Source organism: Trichosurus vulpecula, chromosome 6, assembly GCF_011100635.1.
Source record: "Trichosurus vulpecula isolate mTriVul1 chromosome 6, mTriVul1.pri, whole genome shotgun sequence".
Classification (NCBI taxonomy): domain Eukaryota; kingdom Metazoa; phylum Chordata; class Mammalia; order Diprotodontia; family Phalangeridae; genus Trichosurus; species Trichosurus vulpecula.
The window spans coordinates 271,465,936-271,490,688 of record NC_050578.1 but is presented as its reverse complement, the minus strand read 5'-3'; the positions used below and the strand labels follow the sequence as shown (position 1 = coordinate 271,490,688).

Sequence of the window (24,753 nt, the reverse complement as noted above, 5' to 3'; positions counted from 1 at the left end):
TCCTCACCACGGGGAGTTACAGCCAGTCACAGATAATAAGAGGTGGGATTAGAACACGACTCTTCAGCTCCTGGCAAGGATTCAGAGCTAATGTAGGTCATGTGCTTTGTGGATGTCAGCTCTTACTGTTACTGGACCCTCTTTCCTGATCTGCCCTTCTTTCTCTAAGGCTCATAGACTCTGAGTTGAAAGGGCTCTTGGTGTCCACCATCTAGTACAGACCCTCCACTATACAGATGAGGAAACTGAGGCATGGGGAGGCTAAGAGACTCATTCAATGTCACACTTGGGATCAAAGACCTAAAGCTGGCAGGGACCTCAGAGGTCATCTCATTTTACAGATGAGATCTGAGAAAGCTGAGTGACTTGTCTAAGGTTACACAGGAAGTGTCAGAGACCAAAGTTGAACTTGGGTCATTAGAAGAACCAATGTTCTTTCTTACTATTATGCTCCCTGACAGATTTCAGTACCAGATAAGGGGCTGAGCTTCTAGATCTAGGAGAATGGAAATCCAGACTTGGGGATTCCATTTGGCAGCCATCCAATCAGGAGGAAAGACCTCAGCCAACATTGACTTAGCAGACAGATGCAAGTGATGCTCTCAGCATGCACAGACAGGGCTTTGAGGGTCCAGCTGCTGAGAAGAGTTCTCAAAACACCTGTCCTGCATTTGAACAACCATCTCAAAGTACAATCTGGGTGCTCCTCACCCCCTGTGCCCTTGTGAGTTGCCCAACTACAGTACCTTCCCTCCCTATGCTCAATCAAGCTTTTCCCCCTTCTTCCTTGGGTTCCCTGGCTTTCTTGGCTTATATGGGGCCAGATAGAGAGAAAAATGCCTAGTTGGGCCCAGTCCTGTGTGGACAGCCTTTTTCCTCAACTAAAGCAGTGAGTTGACCTGGTCCTGTTTCCTTACATCTCCCTTCCCCCACCCCCTCTCCCCAACTGAGATCTCCACTTCAGTTATTCTCCAGGAGCCTCTAGGTGACTGACCCAGAGCCCAGATCGTTGAGCTGAGTCAAGGCTGCCCAAGAGCATTTATGCAGGGCTGGGTTTGGATAGTCTTAAGGATGGAGGGACTGGCCTTTGTTCCCAGCTCCCAATTTGGAAGTAAGTTCTGATTTCTAGTCTCAGCTCCACTGCCTAGCTGGGGACACTTGCCCAAAGCATTTCTGGGCCTCAGTTTCTTTACCTACAAGGCAAGGTGACCAGAGGAACCTAGAAAGGATAGACAAAGGTGAACAAGTAGAGTGAACATCAGGGTTTACAAAGCAGAAGACTGCTCAGAAGCTGCCCTCAGCACCTGGGTTTCCAGAGATCAAGGGCACCTGCCTGTGGGGCTGTAGAAGTTCCAGCCCCAGCACCCACCAACACTAGCCATTCTCCCAGGACCAGCAGGGCTTAACAAGGGAAGGCCACAGCCTTCTCCTCTTCTTCAGGCCAAGTTCTCCACTATGGACTGCTCTCAGCACCACCATTGCCCGCTTGGGATTGCCTCTTTGTGAGAAGCTCCCAGTGAGGGGCTATCCCTATCAGTACTATCAGTGCCCTTTCTACAACTTAGACTAGTTTGAGGGAAAAGGGACTTGCCCTGGGTCACACAGCCAGGATGGGTCAGAGGCAGCACCCGAACCCAGGTCTTCCTGATTTCCAGTTCAATGAGGCATCCACTAGGCAAAAGATGAAAGATTCCACCCTCCAACACACACACAATATGGATCTAAGGACAGGGGAGGCCTGGGGAGGAGAAAATGAGAAAAGGAGGGGCTGAGGTCAAAAAGTAAGTTCAAGAATGTGGGTTGGGGAGCAGAAGGGGTGAGGGGGCTGGGGAGAAAGGGGCAGAGGGGCTGAGGAGCAGAAGAGTGCAGAAAGGAGAGCAGAGGGAGTGAAGACTTAGTCCCTGGGTTCTGAACAGGGCAGGCAGAGACTCTTTCCCGGGAAGCAAAGGATGACCTGCTGAGCCATCACCAAAGCTGGAGTGTGGGGAAGAGGGTAGAGGTGGGGTGGGTGGGTGGGTGTCGTGCTCTACTTTGGGCCCCGCCCCGCTTCCCCTTCGCTACCCTAGGCGTTCTGTTCACACTCCATTCTAGCAGATCCCCAAGTAGGGTGGGGTCCACGTGAGAGCACGTGCACTGGGGCAGGGCGGGAGGGGAGTGGGCTTCAGAGACTGAAGGCCCCCCTTCCTTGCAGGCTCGCGGACTCAGCCGGTCCCTTCTACCACTAGTGCTCCCTTCCGCTAGCCTGGGCCGGCACCAAACCTAGGGCTCACTCGGGGCTCTGCGGTGCTCGCGGCGACATGCACACTCGGGCATGTGAAGTCCCTCATGAGCGCGCGCGCGCACGCGCGCACACACACATACACGATTCCGCGGGCCCCTCCCACTGCATGGAACCGGGGCTGGGGCCCCACTGCAGAAGCTGGCGGGAGCATTGAAGGCTGGGCCCTGGGATGGCTGGAGACCTCAGAGCCCTGCCTGTCGTGGCTCGAGTTTGGGTTGAAAAGGCTTTAAATGAGCCATTTCCCCTCACTCCCCCGGGGGATCTTGGACCCTGCCCTTAATGACCCCACTGCATCACAGTCCTTGGGGCCCCTGGGTGGGAGCTGGCTAAAGGCAGTTCTTGCCTGTGTAACACCCAGTCTAGGAGAGGATAAGACAGATAAAGACAGGTAAAGAGATGTTTGTAGGGTCTCACCTCATAAATTCCCTTTAGCTGGGTATTGCAGCAATTCATTTCAGTTTTACAGGGAGAGAAAGTAAGGCTGCAGGCCCAAGGCTTTCCTCAAGGAAGACGTAACTTTTTTTCCCTCTGGCTCTTATAAAAGACTAGTGGCCTGGCCCTTTCCTCCAAGCTAGTGAATCGGGGAGAAATCTCTAATCCTAACCTAGATTACCCCACGGAGGCAGGGTGACCCCCATTACACCCACAGTCAGCTCTGTCAGATAGGAGAAGGATCCAGGAGGGGAGGATCGGCTGGAACTGATCCAGCTCAACTAAGCCCAGTTCCTCAGCCATGTTCTGGTGTCTGGGGCAGGCCGACCTCTGCAAATTTCTCAAGGTTTTGGGGCTTGCAGTTTAAAGGGATCTCGAATATTCTCTATTAAGTACAACCTCCCCATTTTGCAGAGGCCAAAACTAAGGGCCAGCTGTGCACAGAGATTTGGCCGAGGTCACACCGTCTGGAGGAGCCATGGGCAGTGTTTGAAACTGTGTCCAGCGAGCTCAGCAACAATAGTTTCCCCAGCTCCCCGTGTGTGGGTTCCCAGACCAGAGGAGCTGTCCAAAACGTGGCGCGCTAGAGGATGCGTGTTAACTAGGTCAGTTTGAAGTGGTGTCAGGCATGGGGGATTGGGCTGGGCAGGGGCTCAAAGCTTGGACAAAGCAAACAGAAGACACGGCCAGCTCGGCAGCGGTGCGCTGGGGGTTCATCCTATCAAAAGGGTGTTAGAAGCTGAGCAGATTCAGGGGAAGGGGGGGTGGGGGTGGGGCTGGGCCCAGGAGGGCTCAGTTCCCATCAGCCCTGGATCAAAAGCGTCTGGTCAAAGAGCCTTTAAATACCTTGAAAACCAGGTGATGCTGAGTTCAATGGCCTGTGAGAAAGGATTGGGTTTCATTTGGGGAAAAAAAACTGTCTCAAGCTGCAAAATGATCAGTTTTTAGTCTAAGGGATGCTGGACCAAGTGTGGGAGAATGAGGGGGATGGGACCAGCAGAGAGGCAGAGAATGGGGGGGGGGGTGTCATGGTTAGGGGCAGGATCTGGAGAGTGAGGTCCCAAGACTGGTAGAGGAAAAAAGGCTAGAACAGAGGCTCTGGAGAGCCAAGAGAAAAGGCTGCTTCTAGGGGCCTGGGCTGGGAGGAGGGAGGGGAATTTAGAACACAGAAGGATAAGGGGTTGTGGAGAGGAGCTGATCTGATAAGGTCCTTTCCAACTCATGATCTATGAACCTGTGATCTTCTCTCAAGCTATATGATGGCAGGCAAAGTCACATCCCTAATGGTACGGATGTGGAAACTGGGGCAAGAGGAAGAAAAGTGACTTGTTTAAATTCAAACTGGAGATAAATAGCAGAATGGAAATTCCAACCCAGGTCTTTTGACTTCAAATCCAGTCCTTTCCCCCTATATCATGTTATTTTCTCTATGAGCCTCAGTTTCCTCTTCTGTACAAATAGGATCTTCATCCTTTCATTACTTAGCTCACAAGGTTATTATGGAGAAAGCATTTCATAACCCTAAATGTGCTGTAGACATATGAGAGATGATGGTGGTTCCCACCAGCTGTAGCTCCTGGTCAGGACCTGCAGGGATGTGCTCCTAGATAGGTTTGGAAGCAGAGGACCGGGATCACTTCCTTGCTGTGTGACCTTAGGAAGTCTCTTGAACCTCTCTGGGACTCAGTTTCTTCATGTAGTCATTGATGGAGTTGGACTAGAACTACCAATGGCACAAGAGTCAGAGGTCTTGTGTTTGAATTCTACCTTGTTGGTGTACTGCCTGTGTGACCTTTGAAGAAGTCACTTAGCCTTCCTGGGCCTCAGTTTTCTCATGTGTAGAATGAGGGTATTGGATTTGATGACCCCTGAGCTCCTTTTCAGGTCTACATCTACAGTCCTACTTTGTCAGTGACTGTGATTGGAGCTGCTGGCTCTGAGCATTGGCAGACAGAAGGAGTCATGGGGGCAGAGAGGCTGACCAGGAAATACAATGGGGATTGGAGACAAGTGAATCAGACAGTTGAGTAGAGCTGGACATTAGAGTTGAAGAAAGGACTGAAGTCTTTGGCCTCTTAAAAACTCTTTCACCTGGAAATTGAAAAGAGAAGGAAGAGAAGGGAGGAGAAAAGGGGAAAAAAGAAGGGAGGAGAACAAGGAAAAGAGAGAGAAAAGAAGGGAATAGATAGGTAAAAGAGAGAGAAGGGAGAAGACCAGAGAAAAGGGAGGCCCAGGAGCCTGGACACAGTGGACAAAGAAAGTACAGCGAAGAGAGAGGAGAGACCCCAGGAGGTTGGTATTGACTGGGTGTGGCGGGCTCTTTCTGAGGGACTGAGAGATTAGAGGTTTGATGAGCTGGGGTGTGCACAGTGAGTAAGATTGTAAAGGAAATGAGGGAGGAAGGGGAAAGAGAGGGAGGAAAGGAGGGAGAGGGAAGAAATGACCTTTATTAAACACTTACTATGTACTATGACCTTTATTAAACACTTACAAGTACTGTCCTAGGAGCTGGTGAATAAATGAGCAAGACTATCCCGATCTTAAGAAGCTGGTTAGTCAAGCAGAGACTGGAACTCAGGTTCTGCCCTTGGAGGAGACAAGGTGAGACAAAACTGAGCTCTTGGTGGAACAGAAGCTCTCTGAGGACAGGGACTTTCACCCTTATGTTTGTATGCCAGGAGCTCAGCATAGTGTTTGTTTGGTACACCATAGGTGTTTAATAAATGTTTGCTGACTGATGGTAGGTAGCTTGATGCCAGACCCCTGGGTAAAGCTTTTCAGAGAGACTCAGCCTCTGTTGCTCCTTTCCCCCCCTCCACCCACATCCATGAGTTATCCCAGTAACCAGCTGGGACCATGATGCTTTTCTTCCAAGGTGGCCCTATCCTGGCAAGGGCCAAGATGGTTGAGGAGGCTTGTTTGCTCATCTGCCCACATGGCTAATGATGAATATGACTTCACTAGGGACAAGACCAAACTGCTTCCTTAGAATTTTTTTAATAGTTCAATCCTGCCCCAGGGCTGGGGGTTGGCGACAGACCCAATCAGGTGAAACAGTGAGCCCCAAGTCTCAAAGGCTGACAGCATCTGAATGAATGAGAACCCAGGAGTCCTACTTCCTAGTCTGTGGCCTAGCAACCAAACCACATGTCCTCCCAGGTCCCTAGTTTGGAAAGAGCAGGCCTGATTCCTGGTCCTCAGGAGAGGAAATGGTCCTCCTTCCCAATGCCTCTTCCTTGATCCCTCCGGAGAATGGATGACACTGGGGCCCAGCTGACAGGACTGAGTCGGAAACTGTGGCACCCCAGATTGGGGTCAGGGGCCTCTCCCGGGTATCTAGCACTGGTGGCTGTGTTGTGGAGACTGCTAGTAAGGAGACAGCTGTTGGTATCATGGAAAAGCACCTGCCTCCAGGGGAAGCCACCTTGACCTGTCAGGGATCTGGAGAAGAGGCTAGACCAGGCACTCTCAGTCTAGAAGGAAGTTGCCTATAATGAGATCTTTAATGCACAATAGCCCCCATGAGGCAAGTTGTTTTCCCAATTTTTAAGATGAGGAAGGGAACTGAGGAACCCAGTGATGAAATGATTTGTTCATGACAGATCCCATCAGGCCTCTGTTCTCCATCCTGCAGGAGTTCTGCTGGCCACCAAGCAACACCGCTGATACTTTCCTGTTATTAACAAATCAGTAAGTACATATTCTATATACATATTATTTTAGGTATGTGTATAGACACAGTGTCTTCCTGATAAGATGCAAACTCCTTAAGGATAGAGACTTCTGTTTTTGTATCCTAGGTGCCTAGGACTGTGCATGACACACAGTAGGGGCTTAACAGATCAATCAGCAAGCATTCATTAAGCCCTTACTATGTGCCAGACACTGGGCTAGACACTGGAGATACACAGAAAAAAGCAAAAACAGGCTGTGCCCTCAAGAAGAGTGATTGATTGATGTTAAAGCAAGCCTCTAGCAGGAAGGTCAGAGATTAGATAGAAGGAGGAACTTCCTTGGCCCTGGAACCTGGGAATCCAGATCCATAAGAGAGGAAGGAACTTCTCCCATCACCCCCAAGAAGTGCTCATCCAGCCTTTACTCAGAGGCCTCCATTGTGGGTGAACCTACCATCTAAGGCACCTTATTCCATTTTGGGACAGCTATAATTCCTGGAATTTTCCTGTCATCAGGCCTACATCTTCTTGTTGAACCCATTAACTCATGGGATATCTGAAATGAAAGAAACTTTTCAAGTTGTCTTGTCCCATTCTCTCATTTGTCAGATGGGGAAACTGAGGTTCAGAGATGGGAAGTAGCTCAGTGCTCAGTAAAGCTCTGTCCGATGGGACCGCTGAGACACAAGAACACAGACTGAGGCTGGTGGGACCTGGAAGCTTGTTGAGTCTGGCTCTCTTCATGTTACAAATGAGAAAACTGAAGCCCAGAGAGGTTTAAGTGGTACACTTAGGGCCACAGGGCTAGAAATGGCTGAAGCAGAATTCAGATCAGACCTCTTAGGTCTCCTGGCTTTCAAGGGCTCTCCAACCCCCCTCATTTTAAAGAGAGGGAAACTGAGGCCCAGAGGGATGAATCAACCTACTGGAGGAGAGGGGCAGAATTGGAACAAAAGTTCTCTGAAGCCAGGGTCTCTTTGTTGGGGAGCCCTCGATAATCCCCTCTTCTCTCACCTCCTACCACTGGCTGGAAGTCTCTCCTTGGATTTCCCCATTACTTATGGGGTGCTAATTTGCATCTCAGTTTGATCATCTTTGCCATATGGTGCTCTGGGTGAGGGCATGGACCAGGATTCAGGCAGTTCAGTTCATTGGACATGCATTATCAAGAAGCAGTAAGAGTGCCTGGTTGGGAGATTGGAATGGCCAGGTCCACATTCCGCCTCAGACTATTAGGAACCCCTGGGCAGGCCTCAGTTTCCTCATTTATAGAAAGGGAATAACGTCTGTAGCACTGGCCTCAGGACACTGTGGTATAGTAGAAAGTTTAGAGTCTCTACTTGCGTAGCCACAGGCAAGTAAGTAACGGTACTACTCTGGGTCTCCATTTCTTCATCTGTAGGGTGAGGAGGCCAGGCCAGATGCTCTCCAAAGTCCTTTCTAACACAAAATGTACAATTATATAATGGGTTGTTGTAAGGACCAAAGGAACATGTAAGTCACTTTGAAAATCTTAATTATAAATAAATATATAACTTAGCATCAGTCATTATTATCTATTGTTGTGATTATTATCTAACCTATGGAAGGCCTTGTGCTTGGTACTGGGAACAAAAAGCCAAAAAACTAGCCTGGCCTCTGTCCTCGGGATGCTTGCAGTTGGGGGTGGGGGTGGGGTACACAAATAAATATGATACAAGGTAGAATGTGATAGGGGTGAAGAGCCAGGGGAAAGAGCTATGAGAAATTTGAGGAAACAGATACCTCTTTCACCTGGGGACCCTGACAGGGAAAGGCTTGCTGGAAGCCAGGGCAGCATCCATCTTGGTATCTCACCCCCTCCCTCTCGGTCGTCTGGTCAAGGACCTTGGACAGAGGCATAAGCCAACAGTGCCTGGGAGTCCTTGGAGGTGCTGCCTGTTGATGTGGCTTCCTGAGAATTTACTTTGGGAGGCAGACCTAGCCTTGGAGGGGGGTGGGGCTGTGTGAAATTCTTAGAGTGGATTGGATGGACTGCAGGTGGGTAGCTAAAGACCCCAGATTAGCCCTGTGGGAGCTGGGCAAGTCACATAATTTCTTTGCATAACGAAGGGTTTGGAGTCAGTAACCCCAGGGTCCCTTCCGGCACTAAAGTGATGATGATCTCACGACTTTTCAAGGGGAATGAAGTGTCTAGATGTTTGGGACCTGGGGTCCCCAGTGGGGCAGATCTCCAGTCTTCCTTTCTTATTACTTAATTAGAACATTCCACCCAAGGAAATATGTCCTTTGCGGATGCAGTCTTCCCAAAGATATGCTTGGGGAATTTCCTTGACTTCCTTATCTGTTTCTCAACCGGAAAAGCTGTGGGTGGATGTGTGTGTGTGTGTGTGTGTGTGTGTGTGTGTGTGTGTGTGTGTGTAGTGGGGGGGGGTGGGAATGGAGCCATGGAGAGACTGTGAGGGTGTGTTTATAGGGGGTAAGAGTTGGAAGTACGGAGGTGTGTCCCAGCAAGAGGCTGTTTGTGTGTAGGTGTGGCTCGGGGTGGGTGGGCAGTAGAAAGGAAGGTGTATATCCAGGAGTGGGTGGGGAAATCTTTTACTTTGGATTCCATAGTTATTGTGCTTATAGAAAGACTGGGAGGTCTGGGAGTTGTGTGTCTGTGATTTTGCTCTCATTCCCACCCTCTGGAGGTGTTGTGTATGTGGGCAAGGGGAAAAGCCATTGTATGTGTATGTGATGGGGGTGGAGGGTGGAAATTCTCGGGCTGGGAGGGGGCCTGTGGGAGAGGCCTTTGTGCCAATCTGGAAGTAAGTCAAATGTAGAATTAGTCAATAAGCATTTGTTAAGCGCCTACTATGTGCCAGGCATTATGCCAGGTGCTGGGGATACAAAGAAAGGGAAAAAAAACCCACCAGTGTGTGATTGTGTGTGTAGGTGGGCTGGTGGGTTGTTTCTGAGGACTCCCCAGGACCTGTAAGCCCCATCTTTCCCAAGAGCTGTTCTCCACCCCACCCCCCCAGATTATCCAGACTTGTATGCTGCTAGAAATGTGGGGGAAGCTAGAGAGAGCAAGAGGGAAGGAAGGGAGCAGCAACTGGGCTGTGTTTGGGGGATCCTCCTCTAGGACTCCCAGGGCTGTGGTTGGAGCTTTTAGAGATCAGGGGCTGGGGGGAATGGGAGAGAAAGAGGGCTCTGGAGCTGTAAGATCTCAGGATTGGGTGAGGGTGAGAAGCCATCTCTCTCTGTTTCTGTCTCTCTCTGTGTCTCTGTCTCTGTCCTGAGGGGTAGGGGAAGGAATGTGGAGTGACATCCCTCATCAGTGGTTCATATTATTCAAAACTGGAGGAGGCCTTACATCTACTGATTGTGTCGGCAAGTCCAAGCCCTTCTTTTTACTGGTGAGGGAAACGGCTTGCCCAAGGTCACATGACTAGGAAGTGGAAGCTGGGCCTGGATTCAAATCGAAATTCTGTCTCTAAGCCTAGATTTCTTCCATTCTCCCTGACTCCCTCAGTTGGGGAAGGGGGCCCTGCCTTGGTACTCTGCCCCCTGCCCATTCATAAACTCACTTATTTAAATCTGGACCTTAGAGGCCATCAGTTCAACTCCTTCATTTTACACAAGAGGAAACCGAGGCCCAGAGAGGTTCAAATGACTTGCCAAGGTCACACAGGTAGTTTCCGAGGCACGGTTTGAAGCCGGTCCTCTGGCACTAGAGTCAGCGTCCTCCAGCGACAAACGGCCCATCCACTTGGGGACTGGGATGAGCCAGGAGACAGAGGTATTAGTGGCCTCAAAGGTCAAGGAAGAACCCCCAGCCCAGGCCAGATTTCTGGCTTCATCCTGCCACGGATCCACTCCTGGTTTCTCCAAGCACGGGGCTGGTTCCCGGGGACCGCGGTGGTGGCAAGCCAGGAGCTGACGCGCTCCGCGCTGCTACTATGTGGAAAACCTGGCCTGGATTCGTGACCGTCCCACCCCAAGGAATCAAGGGGAACCCTGGAGTAAGGCGGCTGGCCTCCCGGCCCGCTGGAGGGGCCCCTACCCCGGGACTGTACGGTGCGGGGGGAGGGTAGGAGGGGGCCACAGGCCGGTGGGGGGGAGGACCGTGCTGCCCCGGGGCCCTCCCCGCCGTGGGGCGGAGGGATGGGATGGGGCGGCGTGGGGGGCGCAGGGCGGGCTGCGGGCGTTGCCCTCGGGGTGCCCCGGTCCCCAGGCAGCGGGCACCGGCTGCAGTGCTCCAGGCAGCCGGCAGCGGGCAGCGGGGAGCGCGGGCTCCGGAGCCGCGGCTAGGGCAGTGGGGGCCAGCGGCGGTGGCGGTGGCGTTGGTGGCCGCGGTGGTGGGACCGGGACGCGCGCGCGCACTGCCTGCTCCCCCTCCCTGCCAGCCAGCCTGGTCCACACACACCGCGCGCGCGCACACGCTCACACCCGCGCGCGCACACGCTCACACACACATGCGCGCGCGCGCACACACACACACACACACACACACACACACACACACACACAAACACACACTCCCGCGCGTTCACTCCCCCAGCCCCACGCACGCACTGGCCCTGGGAAGCAGCGGCGGCGTGCTCCGCGCTCCGCGCTCAGCTCCGGGTGGCCCCCGCCCACGGACGGTCCCGCCCGCCCCGAGGTCAGCCCAGCGCTCAGCGGGCGGCCCCCGCCCCGCCGGGCCCGGGCTCGCCCCCAGCCCATGCCCCGTAGCAGCAGCGGCGGCGGCGGCGGCGGGGACAGCGGGGACAGCAGAGGCAGCGGGCACAGCGGCGGCGGCGGCGGCGCCCCATGAGCCGGCGGAGCGCCACGGGCGAGGCAGCGAGCCGGGGCCGGGGGCTGCACTGAACCCCGGGGGGCGGGGAGGGGGAGAGCGCCCAGGACGGGACCATGTACCGGGACCCGGAGACAGCCGGCGGCCCAGGTAAGCCGGGGAGAGGGAAGACGGGCGGGGACCAGGGCTGTGCCCCGCAGTAGCGGGGAGGCGACGCGAGGGTGCCGGCGTTTGCGGAGGTGGGGGGGGGGGGTGGTTTGCGGAGCTCCCTCTCCACCTTTCTCGTGCGCCCCTCTCCTCCCTTTCCGGGCGCCCCTCTGCCCTTTCCGCGCCCCGTTTCTACCCTTCCCGCCCTCCCCCCTCCATCCTTCCCGCGTCCCACTGGTGCCTGCTTGGAGGGCTCAGATCTCAGCCCTCTCTCTCCGTGCCCGCCTGTTCGGCCACTAAGTCCGGAGCCAGCGCCTCAGGGGTTCCAGCTCCTCGGGCTGCTGCGGGCTAGCCGGGGGCTGGCTGTCCTGCTGAGACTTGATTTCCCTGAAGATTATTCTTTGGGAGGGAGGCTGCCTTAGCCTTCGGAGGGACGTGGGAGCTAGAGGTGGACGCCTGGCCAGAGTAGCCCTGATCCCAGTTTTCTCCCTCATTCCCCTCTTCACTCTCTTTTCCTACCTACCCCCCCTACACACACACACACACAAGGTTCGTGGTAGTCTCGCTACCCCATGCCAGCCTCGCGGTCTCCCGAAAGGACCTCCCTGCCAGTGGTCCAAGGACAGCGTGTGTGGCAGCGTGAGGAGCAGCTGCCTTCTCCCCTCAGTGACACCCAACTCCGTGGTGGGAAACTGCCCGCAGCTGGCACTAGCAGCCAGCCACCGGGGCTGGCGGTAGGGGATAGGAAGGGTGTCTGAGAGAGCAGAGGGAACTAGCTTCTGTATCACACCCAGGGGGGCTGTGCTGTGAATTTGTGTGTGGGGGGGAGGGGGAGAGGTAATGGGAAAGGGGCTATCCAGAGGGACGATGTGAGGAGAACTACTATGGCCAGTGGCCGAGGAAGAGGGTGGCCTAGGAGGCTGGTGAGGGCACTGGGGTGAGCTGAGATGGTGCCAGGACTAATAATGACTGGAGCTTTATGGAGATTAGCTTTTGATCCTTATCAAAGAAATCTCCTTCTGGCCTTTTGCCAGTCTGAGAGCCTCAATACCCTCCTGCTTCTGGGGTGTGTGTGTGTGTGTGTGTTGGGGAGGGATGTTCTCACTGCCTGTTCACTGCCCCAGAGGAACCTTCTTATGCCCTACCGAGCTGGCATCCTAGCAGCAGAGAAAGCTCATCTCTTTCTTGGCAGGGTTGATTCCTGCTTCCCACCTGTGGCTACCCTATTGGTCCCTCTACCCCTCCCAAGAGCTGAACCCCCCTCCTGTCCAATGGCAGGACTTGAGGAGGGAATGGCCAATTCTCTTGCTGTTGGGTACTAGCAGCCTCCAGCTCTAGGCATCTTCCTTGAGAAGTATGTTCTTTTCACATTTCCTTCCAGGCCTAGTGGGAGTGACCCCCCCCAGAGGATGAGGAGGGGAGCTTCTGCTCCTCATCCCCGAGATCTATAGGAATCTTAAGAGGTCCCTCTTGCATAGAGGCTGAAGGATCTCAAAGCTTCTCTAGGGGCAGCTCATTTGGGATTTAGTGGCAGAAGGAGGACAGTGCCTAGCTGTATCTGTCATCTCTAGCCTCCTGGTGTCTGCCCTGCTACCAACAGGAGAAGCCTCATCCCACTCTGTGTCCACATCCCAGAGCAGGATGGGAGATAACTGTATAGCAAGCCCACCCTTTCCTCAACCCCGGCTTGCTTTAGTCTTAGCAGAGGGGGCAGGATATCTATCTGGATGTAAAGCAGAAGGGACAGGATCCCTATCTGGATGTAAAGTCCCTCCACCCAAGATGTCAATTCACTTGGTTCTGAGACCACCTGTGTGTCTCAGGGAGAGAGAAAACAAATCCACTAGGAGAGCTGACCTTCTTCCACCCCTGGCCCTTCCTCTACCTTGGTTTGTGCCCAACCGTCTTCTCCTCTCCTGGTGTCTACCACTGTGCCCAGAGGGAGCCCAGCCTAAGGTTAAGGAAGCGCCTGAGATATGCCAGCAAAGCTCCCACCCCCTAGTTCTCCCTGGTGGCTTCTCTGGTGCCTCTTCTGTTCTCTACATCTTGGTATCAAGGCATATATATGCCTATCCTGCGCAGAGCTCCCGGACTCTCCAGTCAGCTGTGGGTGTTGCTCAGATCCAAGTCACTCTGACCTGCTAGGTGGGCTAATCGTCTCTGCAGAGAATGAGATGGGGTGGGGGGGGCAATGTTTCCTCCTCCACCCAGGGAATTGGGCTGACCCTATGATGTGGGTCCTTGACTGGCATATTGGAGCAGGATGGAGGCACTTCTTGCTGGGCTTTAGAGGCTCTGGGCTCCATAGATCACTCACTGTTTGTTACCCCCTTCCAGACCAGTTCTGGCTCTGGCATAGGCTCCCTCTCCCCCTTGGCACAAATCATTGCCACTTTGCAGAATGTCTCTGAGCTAGCCTTCCTCCCTAGTCTCCCTCCTTGCCTTCCCAACACCCCTCACCTAAAGGCCCCCTCTAATCTTGGCTCTAGTCTGCCTTTCATCATTGCTTATCTCTGCCCCTGCCCCTGCCCCCAGCAAGGGCACCAAGCATGAATGATGTCTGCAGACTCATTCTCCATGTGACCTGGGCCCCATTCCCACCCAACCTCCCTGGGGACCTGTGGCTGCACTCTGTTGCCCCAGCCTGGGAGCACCGTTAATTTCTCCCCCATCTCAATCCACCAGGTTCATTGTGGTTTATCTTTGGAATGATCCCCTTGTATGCCCCAAAACCACAGCCCGGGAGGGAGCTCGCCCTCTGGCCAGGGATACCTGGGATTGGGCTGAGCTCCTGCCCCATGGTGATCTTGCTATTCTCCTCGAGAGTCACACAGCAGGCAGAGCCTGAGAGTGTCAGGGAGTGAACCTCAGACCTGGCTCAGATATAAAAAACCAGGAAAGAAAACAGTCCTTTCCCTCAACCGTGAGCCACACCAGCTGAGGAAGACTAGGCCTAGATAAGGAGCCCTTCCTCAGCCATGGGTCCTAGGATGGGGGTGTAGAGCAAGGAACTCTGGTGAAAAGGCACCTTCACCAATCCTAGCCTAGCATTCCTAAAGAATACCCTGTGCCCTCCCAATTTCTCATGTTCTCTCTTCCCTGGCCTAGAGCCATCCCCCTCCCCCTTGCCATGAATCTCCCCTTGTCCTTTTCTCTCTTGTCCTAAGCTTTCTCTTCTCTGCCCTCCTTCCTCCTGGCTCAGACTCCCTCCAGCCCTCCCTCCCTGAGGCTGGGCAGGGCCTCAGCTGGCCTGTAGGGGCCAGTGTTGCAGTGGGCAGGCTCAGGCAGTGCTCCGGCAGCCAGGAGAGAGGGAGAGGTGACCTTGTGGTGAGTGAATGAGCTGGGGACAGGGAGAGGAAGCCAGCCCGACAACCAGGGGACTTGGGAGACCTTTGCTTGCCCTCCTGGCTCTGGATCCTGGGCACAGGAGCTCTTGGGCTGCCTGGAATATAGAGGCATTGACTCAGAGAATGTCAGAGCCGAGAGGCACCTTAGAACGCAGACTGGCCGAGCTGGACATGACCTTAGAACCTAGAATGTCAGAGCTGAACAGGACCTTAGAACCTAGAAGATCAGAGCTGAGAGGCATCTTAGAACACAGACTGGCAGAGCTGGACAGGACCTTAGAACCTAGAATGTCAGAGCTGGACAGGACCTTAGAACACAGACTGGCAGAGCTGGACAACACCTTAGAACCTAGAATGTCAGAGCTGGGAGAGATCTTAGAACATATTGTCAGAGCTGGGAGGAGCCTTAGAACATGAAGCACAGAAAGCTGGGAGGAACCTTAGCACGTAGAATGAAGCTAGAAGGGGATATAGAATGTCCCAGCTGGCAGAGCTCATAGAATATAGATCAGAGAAAGTTATGGCACCAAAGGACCTTAGATCACCTTGGTTAGACCCCTGGTTTTGCATTGAAGGAAAGTGAAGCATAGAGCTGCCCACCTCTCTGTTTACTCCTCTTTAAGCTGGGCACCTGAACGTTTAGCTCAGAAACACTAGAGGAGGAGCGCAGAGGTCCTGCACGTATTAGGATTAGGAGGGGGCCTGGTCAGGTGCTCAGCATGTGTAGGAGAGGACTCTGCCTGAGGGGTGGGGCAGCAAAGGCTAGCCAGAGTCAGTGGTGTGGACAGAGGGAGGAGGGCGGAGGAGGGTTGGCATCCCTGGGAATCCTGAGTGAGACTGAGGACAAGACCCTTCCTGAGCCCCTCACCTGTGCCCCCCTTACCCATCCTTTTGAGGACCTTGGCCCAGGGTTCCCTTCCCCTCTGGCCCTGCTTGCCATACATGCCCTCTGCACATCCTTGGGCCGAGGATTCTGTCTCTTGATTCAGGGTAAGGTGGGTCTCCTGAGGCCAGGCAGCCCCCAGAATGGGATGGAAGGAAGCCAAAGGCTGTGGGGCTGCAGACTCGGGGTTCCCCTAGGCCCCCCAGCCTGGTGCTAGTTCCAGAACTGTCACTGTGGAAACAGCCCCACTTGAGCTCCGTGTTTGTGAGGCCCCATGGAGGCAGCCCTGGCTGGCTCAGCCAGTGTTCAAGGACACTGGGAGGGGAATGAGAGGGCCTGGTCACAAGGAGCCCTCCCTGCCTTTGAGATGGGGGGGAGGGGCATCCTGATACTCTCCCCCATCTAGGCATCAGGGCAGCCTGGAGCAGAACAAGAGCAGGTAGGGGGTAGGGCAGGAAGAGGAGGTTGGGGAGGCAACTGGGATCCAGATGGGGTAACAGGTGAAAGGATGGCCTGGAAGGGAACAGGTGGGTTGTCAGGTGAGAAAACAGCTGCCTGTGTCTGAGCATGGTCATATCTGTCCTGTGGTGCCCCCTTCCACATACTTGGGCGTGTGCGCCCCCGCCCCAGGATGCCTTGAGGTTGCCAGGGGGCCAAGGCTAGAAGATCAGGCTGTTTCTAAGGGCATCATGGCAGAGTCCTGAAGGAGCTGAGGTTTGAGAGATCACCCCATGATACTCCTCTCCTGTTCCCCTGACTGCTCTAACCACCCCCCATCTCTCTAGCCTCCGTGGGGACCCCAAATTGCTCTAGAAGCTGAGATGGAATCTTCAGTAACTGCCTTTCCCTAGGGGAGCCAGGCTGGAAGGAGATAGACAGGCAGACCCGCTCGCACACAAACATACACACACACACACACACACACACACACACACACACACACACACACACGGACTCAGAGCTGGCTGAGCAGGGGTTGACCCTTCTCGGGAGATGGTTCTGATTCCAGGGTGGGGTAAGATGTTGCCTTTGACGTCTTCTGGGACAGTGCTTGAAGGCAGGATGGCGGCATAGTGCTGGGTAAGGTCAGGCCTCTAGTAGGCAGGTCTCTGGCCTTGGACAGGTGCCTGCACCAACACTGCCAAGGCCAGCCTGTGCCAAGCCCAGGGTGGGTGGTGCCAGATTCATGGGGAAAGGTCTCTGACCTGCCAAGGAGTCTGGGGGAACCCTCCTGGGTTGGGGCCAGCCTCTGGCTAAGGGGTAGAAGCATCCATATCTAATTCACCAGTGGTTAGAGTGTAGTTGGCAGAAGGGATGGAACCTTGGAAAGACTTGTGCCTGGGGCCAAGTGCAGGCCCTATGATAGTGAGTTTAGAAGGAGTCTTAGGCGGAGAACCATGGAGGCCTCCCTGCATCCTGGGGCCGTGGAGAAGTTTGTTGTATGTCTGACTGTATTTGTGGAGTGTAGCTACAATCAAGTCACAATGGAAGAAGACACATTCAGACACTGTCACCAGAGGCCTGGCATTGTCTCTGTCTGCCGTGTGACTGGGCCCTGGCTATGATCAACTCGACCTGGTATCCCCTGGGGGTGGGAACTGAGTGTTCTGGAGTGGGGTGGGGCTTGATGGCATCACAGACTGTCATCTGCTTGGGTTTGGGCCCCAAGCCTCGGTTTCCACATCTGTCAAACAGGGGTGATACAGAGACCCGGGGGAGCATAGCAAGCAGAGGGCTCTGGGTGCATGAGTGATGCTGATGGTTCTGACTTGGGGAGAGGAAGGGGCAGCCTGGGCACTGTTGGGATGAGGGGGGCTGGGGTCAGGGCACTGCTCCTGGAAGAGGTGTGCACCTCTCCCTAGAGAGAAGTGAGGCCCCACAGAACTGAGATATGTGTGTGTGTGTGTGTGTGTGTTTGTGTGTGAGAGAGAGAGAGAGATGCGTGTGCATTCGTGCTCTGGGGAGCTGCTTGTGAAGAGAGGGGAGGGGCACGTGCCCTGTGTGTGTGCCTGAGGAGGTGGGAGGGGGAGGCTCCAGGCAGCAGCTGGGCCACTGTAATAACTGCACTAATCTGAGTACCCAGGCACGCTGTAAACAGCAGTTAATGAGTTTATTTGTAGTGAGGTGTTTTTAGGTGTACCAGGGGAGCGCTCCCCAGGCTGGGGGAAGCGGCCCTCCGGGGGCCCTCCCACCCTGCTGAGGCCTGGCCCCACTGGCACAAGCTCTCTTTCCTTGCCCTGTGGCCTTTCTCTCCGCTGGGCAGTGTTATTCTTGCCCACCCCTGAGGGGAAAGCTTCCTCCCGGGACCCAGGCAGGTTGCAATGTGTTCTGATAGTGGGACCTTGCCATAGCAAAAGACCACGTGGTCTCGTGGGGTCCTTGGGACTTGGGGTCCTGGGTTTGAATTCTGCGCTTCCCACTTTATTTACCTGTAGCATGAATGTGTTCACCTTGGGGAAGTCACTTCTTTCTGGGCTGTGGCTGGGCTGAGGAAGAAACCTTCCTCTGTCAAATGAGAGGATTGGGCTAGATGGGGTTCTAGATGGGGTTCTACAACTGGGATCCATGGAGAGACTTCAAGGGGTCTGTGAACTTAGAAGAGAAAACATCCTATATTTATTTCAAAACAATTGGTTTCCTTGGTAATTCTAAGCATTTTTTTTTTTACATTTTTTGCATTAAAAGCATTATTCTGAGGAGAGGTCCAGAGACTTTCCCACACTGCCAGATAGATCCATGCCACAGACAAAGCTAAGAACCCTGGGCTAGCAAGGATGCCTTAGGCCTCTTTCCAGTTCCCAATCTTCTGACATTCTAGTTCTGACAGTGGCTGCCAGGATGGCTTTTAGGAGCTGGCTACTCCTTCCATCCCCCCTTCTCCTGCTGTCCCCTCCCCTGCCCCCTCCCTGCATTCCTGAGGTTCCTTCCATTACTTTGCTCACTGTCCACTGGCCTTTCGGGTAAGGTTCATAGAGACACTGTCCCCAGCAGGCCATAAAAAGCCAGGCCTAAAACTGACAGTAGCATCACCAAAATTGATAGTAGCATCAGAGTTGGGGGTAGAAAGGAGAAACACAAGATTATAGGAGGTCTGAGCTGAGAAATCTTCAAATTTAGAACTTAGAATATCAGAACTGGCAGGGACCTGAGAATGGGGGGATGTCAGGGCTGGGAGGGGCCTTAGAACAGGGGATGTCAGGGTTGGGAGGGACCTTAGAACAAGAGATGTCAGGGCTGGGAGGGGCCTTAGAACAGGGGATGTCAGAGCTGGGAGGGGCCTTAGAACAGGAGATGTCAGGGCTGGGAGGGGCCTTAGAACAGGGGATGTCAGAGCTGGGAGGGGCCTTAGAACAGGGGATGTCAGGGCTGGGAGGAGCCTTAGAACAGGGGATGTCAGGGCTGGGAGGGGCCTTAGAACAGGGGATGTCAGGGCTGGGAGGGGCCTTAGAACAGGGGATGTCAGGGCTGGGAGGGGCCTTAGAACAGGGGATGTCAGGGCTGGGAGGGGCCTTAGAACAGGGGATGTCAGGGCTGGGAGGGGCCTTAGAACAGGGGATGTCAGGGCTGGGAGGGGCCTTAGAACAGGGGATGTCAGGGCTGGGAGGGGCCTTAGAACAGGGGATGTCAGGGCTGGGAGGGGCCTTAGAACAGGGGATGTCAGGCCTGGGAGGGGCCTTCAGACACAGAATGTCATGATGATAGAACCACAGAATCTTGGAGTTAGAAAGGCCCTCTGAGGTCATCTTGTCCCATCTGACCCTTACCACAAAACTCTTCTACTGTATAGTTAATATAAACAGACATTTAGCCTTTGCTTGAAGGCTTGCAGTGAGGACCAACCTCTTTGCCATGTGTTAGCCTATTTCCCTTGTGGACAGTCCAGAATTGCTGAGCTGGACTCTACCACTGCAACTTGAGCCTGTTGCGCTTTGTCTCATCCTTTGGGGCCAAACAGAACAAGTGGGACCCTCCTTTCAGAGGCTTCTAGATTGTTACTGTGTTCCCTGCCCCACCCCCAGCCATCCCAAGCCCTTTTAACTGATCATCACGGGGCTTGGAGGTGGGGGGGGAGAGAGAGAAGAAGAAGAAGAAGAAGAAGAAGAAGAAGAAGAAGAAGAAGAAGAAGAAGAAGAAGAAGAAGAAGAAGAAGAAGAAGAAGAAGAAGAAGAGGAGGAGGAGGAGGAGGAGGAGGAGGAGGAGGAGGAGGAGGAGGAGGAGGAGGAGGAGGAGGAGGAGGAGGGAGAGAGAGGGAGAAAATGAGAGAGAAAAGATGAAGAAGGAGGAGGAGGAGAAGAAGGGGAAGAAGGAGAAGAAGAGAGAAAGAGGGAGGAAGAGAGAGCGCTAATGTGAAATGACAGGGGCTGGAATTTCTGGCTCAGTTGAAAAGCTGGCGAGGAAGCTGGTTGTGCCCTTTGAGCTGCAGCTGTGGACACTGCTCCTGTTCTGGGTGTTCTGGCCACACCAGATGGAAGGTCTCTTAGACTGTACAACACTGACGCTGGCAGGGGCCTCGGAGGGCATGTAGTCCAATTGGGTCATTTTTAGATGAGGAGACGGCGGCCCAGATTGGGGCAGTCACTTGCCCAGAGTCACGTGGACAGTTTAGCAACAACAGAGTCCAGATTCCAATCCAGAGCCACTCTCATGTGCTGCTCCTCCCTAAGAAATCATCTCAGCCTGGAGATCCCCCTATTTCCCAGAAGAGGAGCCGGAGGAGCAGAGACCTTCGGTGAGTCATCTACCATCCCATGGGTGGTAGATGGCAAAGCTGGGCCAGAAACCTTGGTTTTGCCACTCACCAGCTGCGGGACCTTGGGGTCCTTTCCCTCTGGGTATCTGTGCCCACTTCTGTATCACGAGTGGCCTGGCCTAGATTGTCTTGAAGGTCACTCCCAAATCTAAGATGCTCTGGCCAGGGTAGGAGAGAAGGGAATCCTAGAGGCGATCTACCTGGAAGAACAAATATTTGATGGGGGATGGAGAATCACGGAACGATGGACTGGGATGGTGATCTAGAACTCTTGAAGTGTTGAACGTTCTCTACCATGGGATAGAGATTATCATTCTAGGATACTCTACAGGGTAAGGGTTCTGGGTCACCAACGTATTGATTCCGGCGAAGGATATAGAGGGCATCCAGAGGACTCAGGGTGGGGGAGAGAAGGGCTATCAGTGGGGGAAGGTCCCAGTCAGCCTCCGAGGGAAGTGGTTGGAGGAGCTGGGGGTGGCACCAAAGGGAGGGAGCTCAAGGGGGGAAGCAGAGAAGAGAGCTGTGCGGTTAATGTGTCCAATTAAATTACTTTAAACCCTGCCACGGCAGCTGCTCCCGGCGGGGCCCTGAGTACAAATTGGATCCGTCTCATTACCACAGGTCGGTGGAAGCTGGGCGGGAGTTTGGGGGATGGACGGCCATCACTCAGGCCAGGCCTTCTCCTGCCACTCCAACCTCTGCTCCCAGGACCAGTGCTTGGGCTCCTAATGTCCACCTCCACCTCTTCCAGGGGCCTCAGGACCCTTCCCCAAAGCTCCCTGCCCCTTCGTCCGCTCCTTGCTGGGCAGACAATGAGTTAGGAGGATTTCCTTCTATGGTCTTCCTCATGTTTGACTCTAGAAACCTATGTAGTAAGATACAGAGGATTATTATATATTAAACCTTTCTTCTGGTTTTCCCTCCGGGCTATGGATGGAACAATCTGTATTCTGAGAAGGGTCTGGCTTGGATCCAACCTCTACCTCCACCTCCACCTTGACATCATCCCCTGATCTCTATCCTAAGGTTCTAACTACCAGCCAACATGCAGTGTCCCTCAATGCAGCCACTTCTGGGGAAGACCCAGTTATTGCCAACCAGCTGAAGTAGCAACTTCTAAGACCAGGCCCCTGGGCCTGGTAACCAGTTAAGGTTTGACCTTGACATGGGATTTCTCTTTGTCCAGTCCCCCAGGCTATGACCCCTCCAGGTGCCTGGTCCCCTCTCCCTCCTCTGCTCCATATGGCACCATTGATAGCCATAGAGATGTCCTATATTTATTTGCCAGTGGTGCCCACCATGGCCTTCATCATAAGCATCAAAGGCTGAGCACTCCCAGGGAACATGGAGGCTTGGTGGAGTAGAAGGCACCCTGACTCCTGGCTCAGGCGAGAACCATATTAGAGGCCTTCAAGAAAAAACTGAAAGACCAGACAGGCACCAAGCATTTATTAGACACTTACTGGGTGCCAGGCACTGGCCACATATATTGTAGTGGGAACTGCTATAGAGCAGTGGTTCTTAGCCTGAGGTATGTAAATTTAAAAAATTGATAACTGCATTTCAGTATGATTGGGGTTTTTTTGTAATCTTATGCATTTTAAAATGTTATTTTGAGAAGGGGTCTGTAGCTCCACCAGCCTATCCAAGCGATCCATGGCAAAAAAAAAAAAAATTGAAGCAGCTGGTCCTATGGTCAGAAAGACCTGAGGTCAAATCCAGCTTCTAGCTGTGTGACCCTAGATAAGTCACAAAACTTCTGTTTGCTCCAAATTCCTCGATTATAAAATGAGGATCACCCCGGCACCTGCCTCGGAAGGTTGTTGTGAGGATCAAACGAGTGCTTGACACGGTGCTGGGCACATAGTAGGAGCTATATAAATTCTTATTCCCTTCCCCTTCCTAGCTCCAGAGTTGCTTCTGCTCTGTGACTTCATGTCAAGGCTTTGTGATGGTGAAAGGCTTACTTTACAGTGTCTACTGACTGTGGGACTTTGGACTAGTCCTTTACCTTCTGCTTCCTCATCTCTTAGGTCTTGCTCTGCTCGAAGTGTATGATGCCATGAGCTGCAGGCGCTGTGGGCTGGATGTGGGCCACCCCGTCAAAGAGCTTCCAATCTAGAACCATAGACTTTAGCATGAAGAGGTGGCTCCAGAGGTCTGCAACGCCTCCTCCTTCAGGAAGGCTTCCCTGATTTCCCCAGTTGAAAGTGATCTCTCCCTCAATCTAATTTCATGGCACTTTGTACCACTCATGTGGCTCTTCAAAGTTGACTTTTGTACATGTCTCCCTACTAGATTGGAAGCTTCTTGGGGACAGGGACTATGGACTATGTGTTTTTTAAATTTATCTTCGTATCTACCAGAGGTCTTCTCACATATGTGAGAAGAGGTCATAGATTTAAAGTTGGAAAGGACCTTAGAGGTCACCTAGACCAATTTACTCATTTTACAGATGAAGAAACTGAGGCCCATACCTAGCAAGTCTCCAGGGGATTAGAACCTGTTTCCTCTGACTCCAAAGCCAGCACCTTTACTAAATAAATACTTGTAGAAATAGTGAATCATACGATCCAACCTCCCCATTCAATAAAGGAAGAAAAAAAGGCTCAAAGAGGAGGACTGACGCAGCCGAGGTCATAGAGCTAGTACGTGGCCCAACCAGTACCAGGACCCTGGTCCTCTGTCTCCAATCTCCGGGTTGTTTCTACTTCGGGGAGCTGCCATCTAAAGGGAGACAAGCTGGGCCTGAGACAGGTTCCCACAGGACTATATAGATTCCAGTGATGCTCAGAGACCCTTGCTCCCCGGCCTATGACTGTAAGGGGGCTTTGGGACAGGTGGGTCGGGGCTAAGCGGGGGAGGCTTCTTGGAGATGGAGTTTGAGCCAAGCTGATTATGGAATGGCCAATCAGAGTGGGGCAGGCAGTTCCAGGGATGAGGTCTTGATTTGGCAGAGGGGGTGGTGCCCCCGGGGCACAGAGCCAGGCTGGGCACATCCTTCTCTTAAAAGAGCACCATTTCTATGTTCCTGGCAGGAATATGATGAGGCTGCCATGCCCCAGAGGCTCTAGATTGGGCCCATGGGCAGCAGACCAGAACCTTCAAAGTGCCACATGGCATGTCCCTTGGCTGCTAAGGCTGAGCTTGAGTACCCATGAATGCCAGGCTTGTCTCCAGGGCAACTAGGCATGCCACCCCCTTCTCTGTGCCCACAGCCTCTGGCACAAGGACCAGCTTTCACAACTGGGCTGAAAAGATCTTCCAACCTTTTCCCAGAGTCACCCAAGGCTATATGCCTGCCCCCCAACCTCTGGAATGCACATATGTATATTGGAATTTGGGGTTGGAAATACACTGACATGTCCCCCCAAACAAGGAAGAATGGGGTACTTGTCTGGTACCTAGCACAGCGCCTGGGGCACAGTGGGCGCTTAGTCAGTGTTGATTGGATTGAATTGTCTCTGCCTTCCATGTAAGGTAGGGGCTCTGACCCATCTTCCCTAGGAGAGCTTGTGGGGTTTCATGTACCTTCAGGGATGTTATCTGTACGTGAAGGTCCAAGGGCCTGATGCCAAGACAAGATGTGGGTCCCTGCCCAGGGAGGCAGTAGCAGGGGAGACTCCATCCCACAGGAGAGAGGCAGCATGGAGTCAGGGGGAAAAAAGCCTTGAATGGCCGTCAGGAGACGTGAGTTCAGGTTTCATCTCCATCACTAACTAGCCATGTGACCTTGGGTAAGTGGCTGTATTTTCTCTGCCTCAACTTTCCTCCTTCATAACAATGAAGGGTCTCTAAAGCCCCTCCCCTTGACAGGCATGGTGCCAAGGAAGGAGCTTCAGATCTAGACCTGGGTTGTTTGGCTCTACCACTCATTACCTTCAGACTTTCAGAAAGTCACTTGCCGACTCTGGGTGTCAGTTTCCTGGTCTGTAAAAAGAGAAGACCCCATTGAGTGTGCCTGCCAAAGGTCCTGGCACGGATGGTCCTAGGTTCCGAGGTCCTCCCCATTGTCCTACTTTATTTTCTAAGGGCCCTCCCAGAGCTAACAGCCTGTTCCTAAGGTCATTGTCACCTGTTTTGCTGCTGACCCTAAGGATTATGGGATCTTGCCATCTGACTTGCACTTGAAACCTCTTGATTATCTCTCCAGTTAGAATGTGAGCTGCTTGGGAGCTGAGACTGTCTTCCTTTTCTATTTCTGTCTCCAGCTCTTGGCACAGGACTCTGCACATAGTAAGCACTTAATAAATGCTTTTTCATTCATTCATTCATTGATAAAGCAAGGAAAGCAGTCTCAAGGTTATAGAGTTAGTAAGTGGCAGAACCAGGGCTAGGACCCTGGTCGGCTGTCTCTGATCCCAGGGTACAACGACGAACCAGCTTCTAAACATTCCTTCATTCATTCCAATCTTCTATGCCCCAAGGCACCCTCCCCCAGCTCTGACATCCCATGCTCTAAGGCCCCTCCCAGCTCTGA

At 53.3% G+C, this 24,753-nt stretch overlaps 1 protein-coding gene across 4 annotated transcripts in view; it reads left to right on the top strand.

Annotated features, from left to right (window-relative positions):
• The first annotated feature begins 11,235 nt into the window (after nt 1-11,235).
• SYT7 (synaptotagmin 7) overlaps nt 11,236-24,753 on the top strand; it is a 91,970-nt gene continuing 78,452 nt past the window's right edge. For all 4 annotated transcript variants that reach the window (XM_036763068.1, XM_036763066.1, XM_036763065.1 and 1 more), the window contains exon 1: nt 11,236-11,296. In XM_036763068.1, coding sequence (XP_036618963.1) covers nt 11,263-11,296 — 34 coding nt within the window. In that variant the 5' untranslated portion in view covers nt 11,236-11,262. The remainder of the gene's footprint in view (nt 11,297-24,753) is intronic.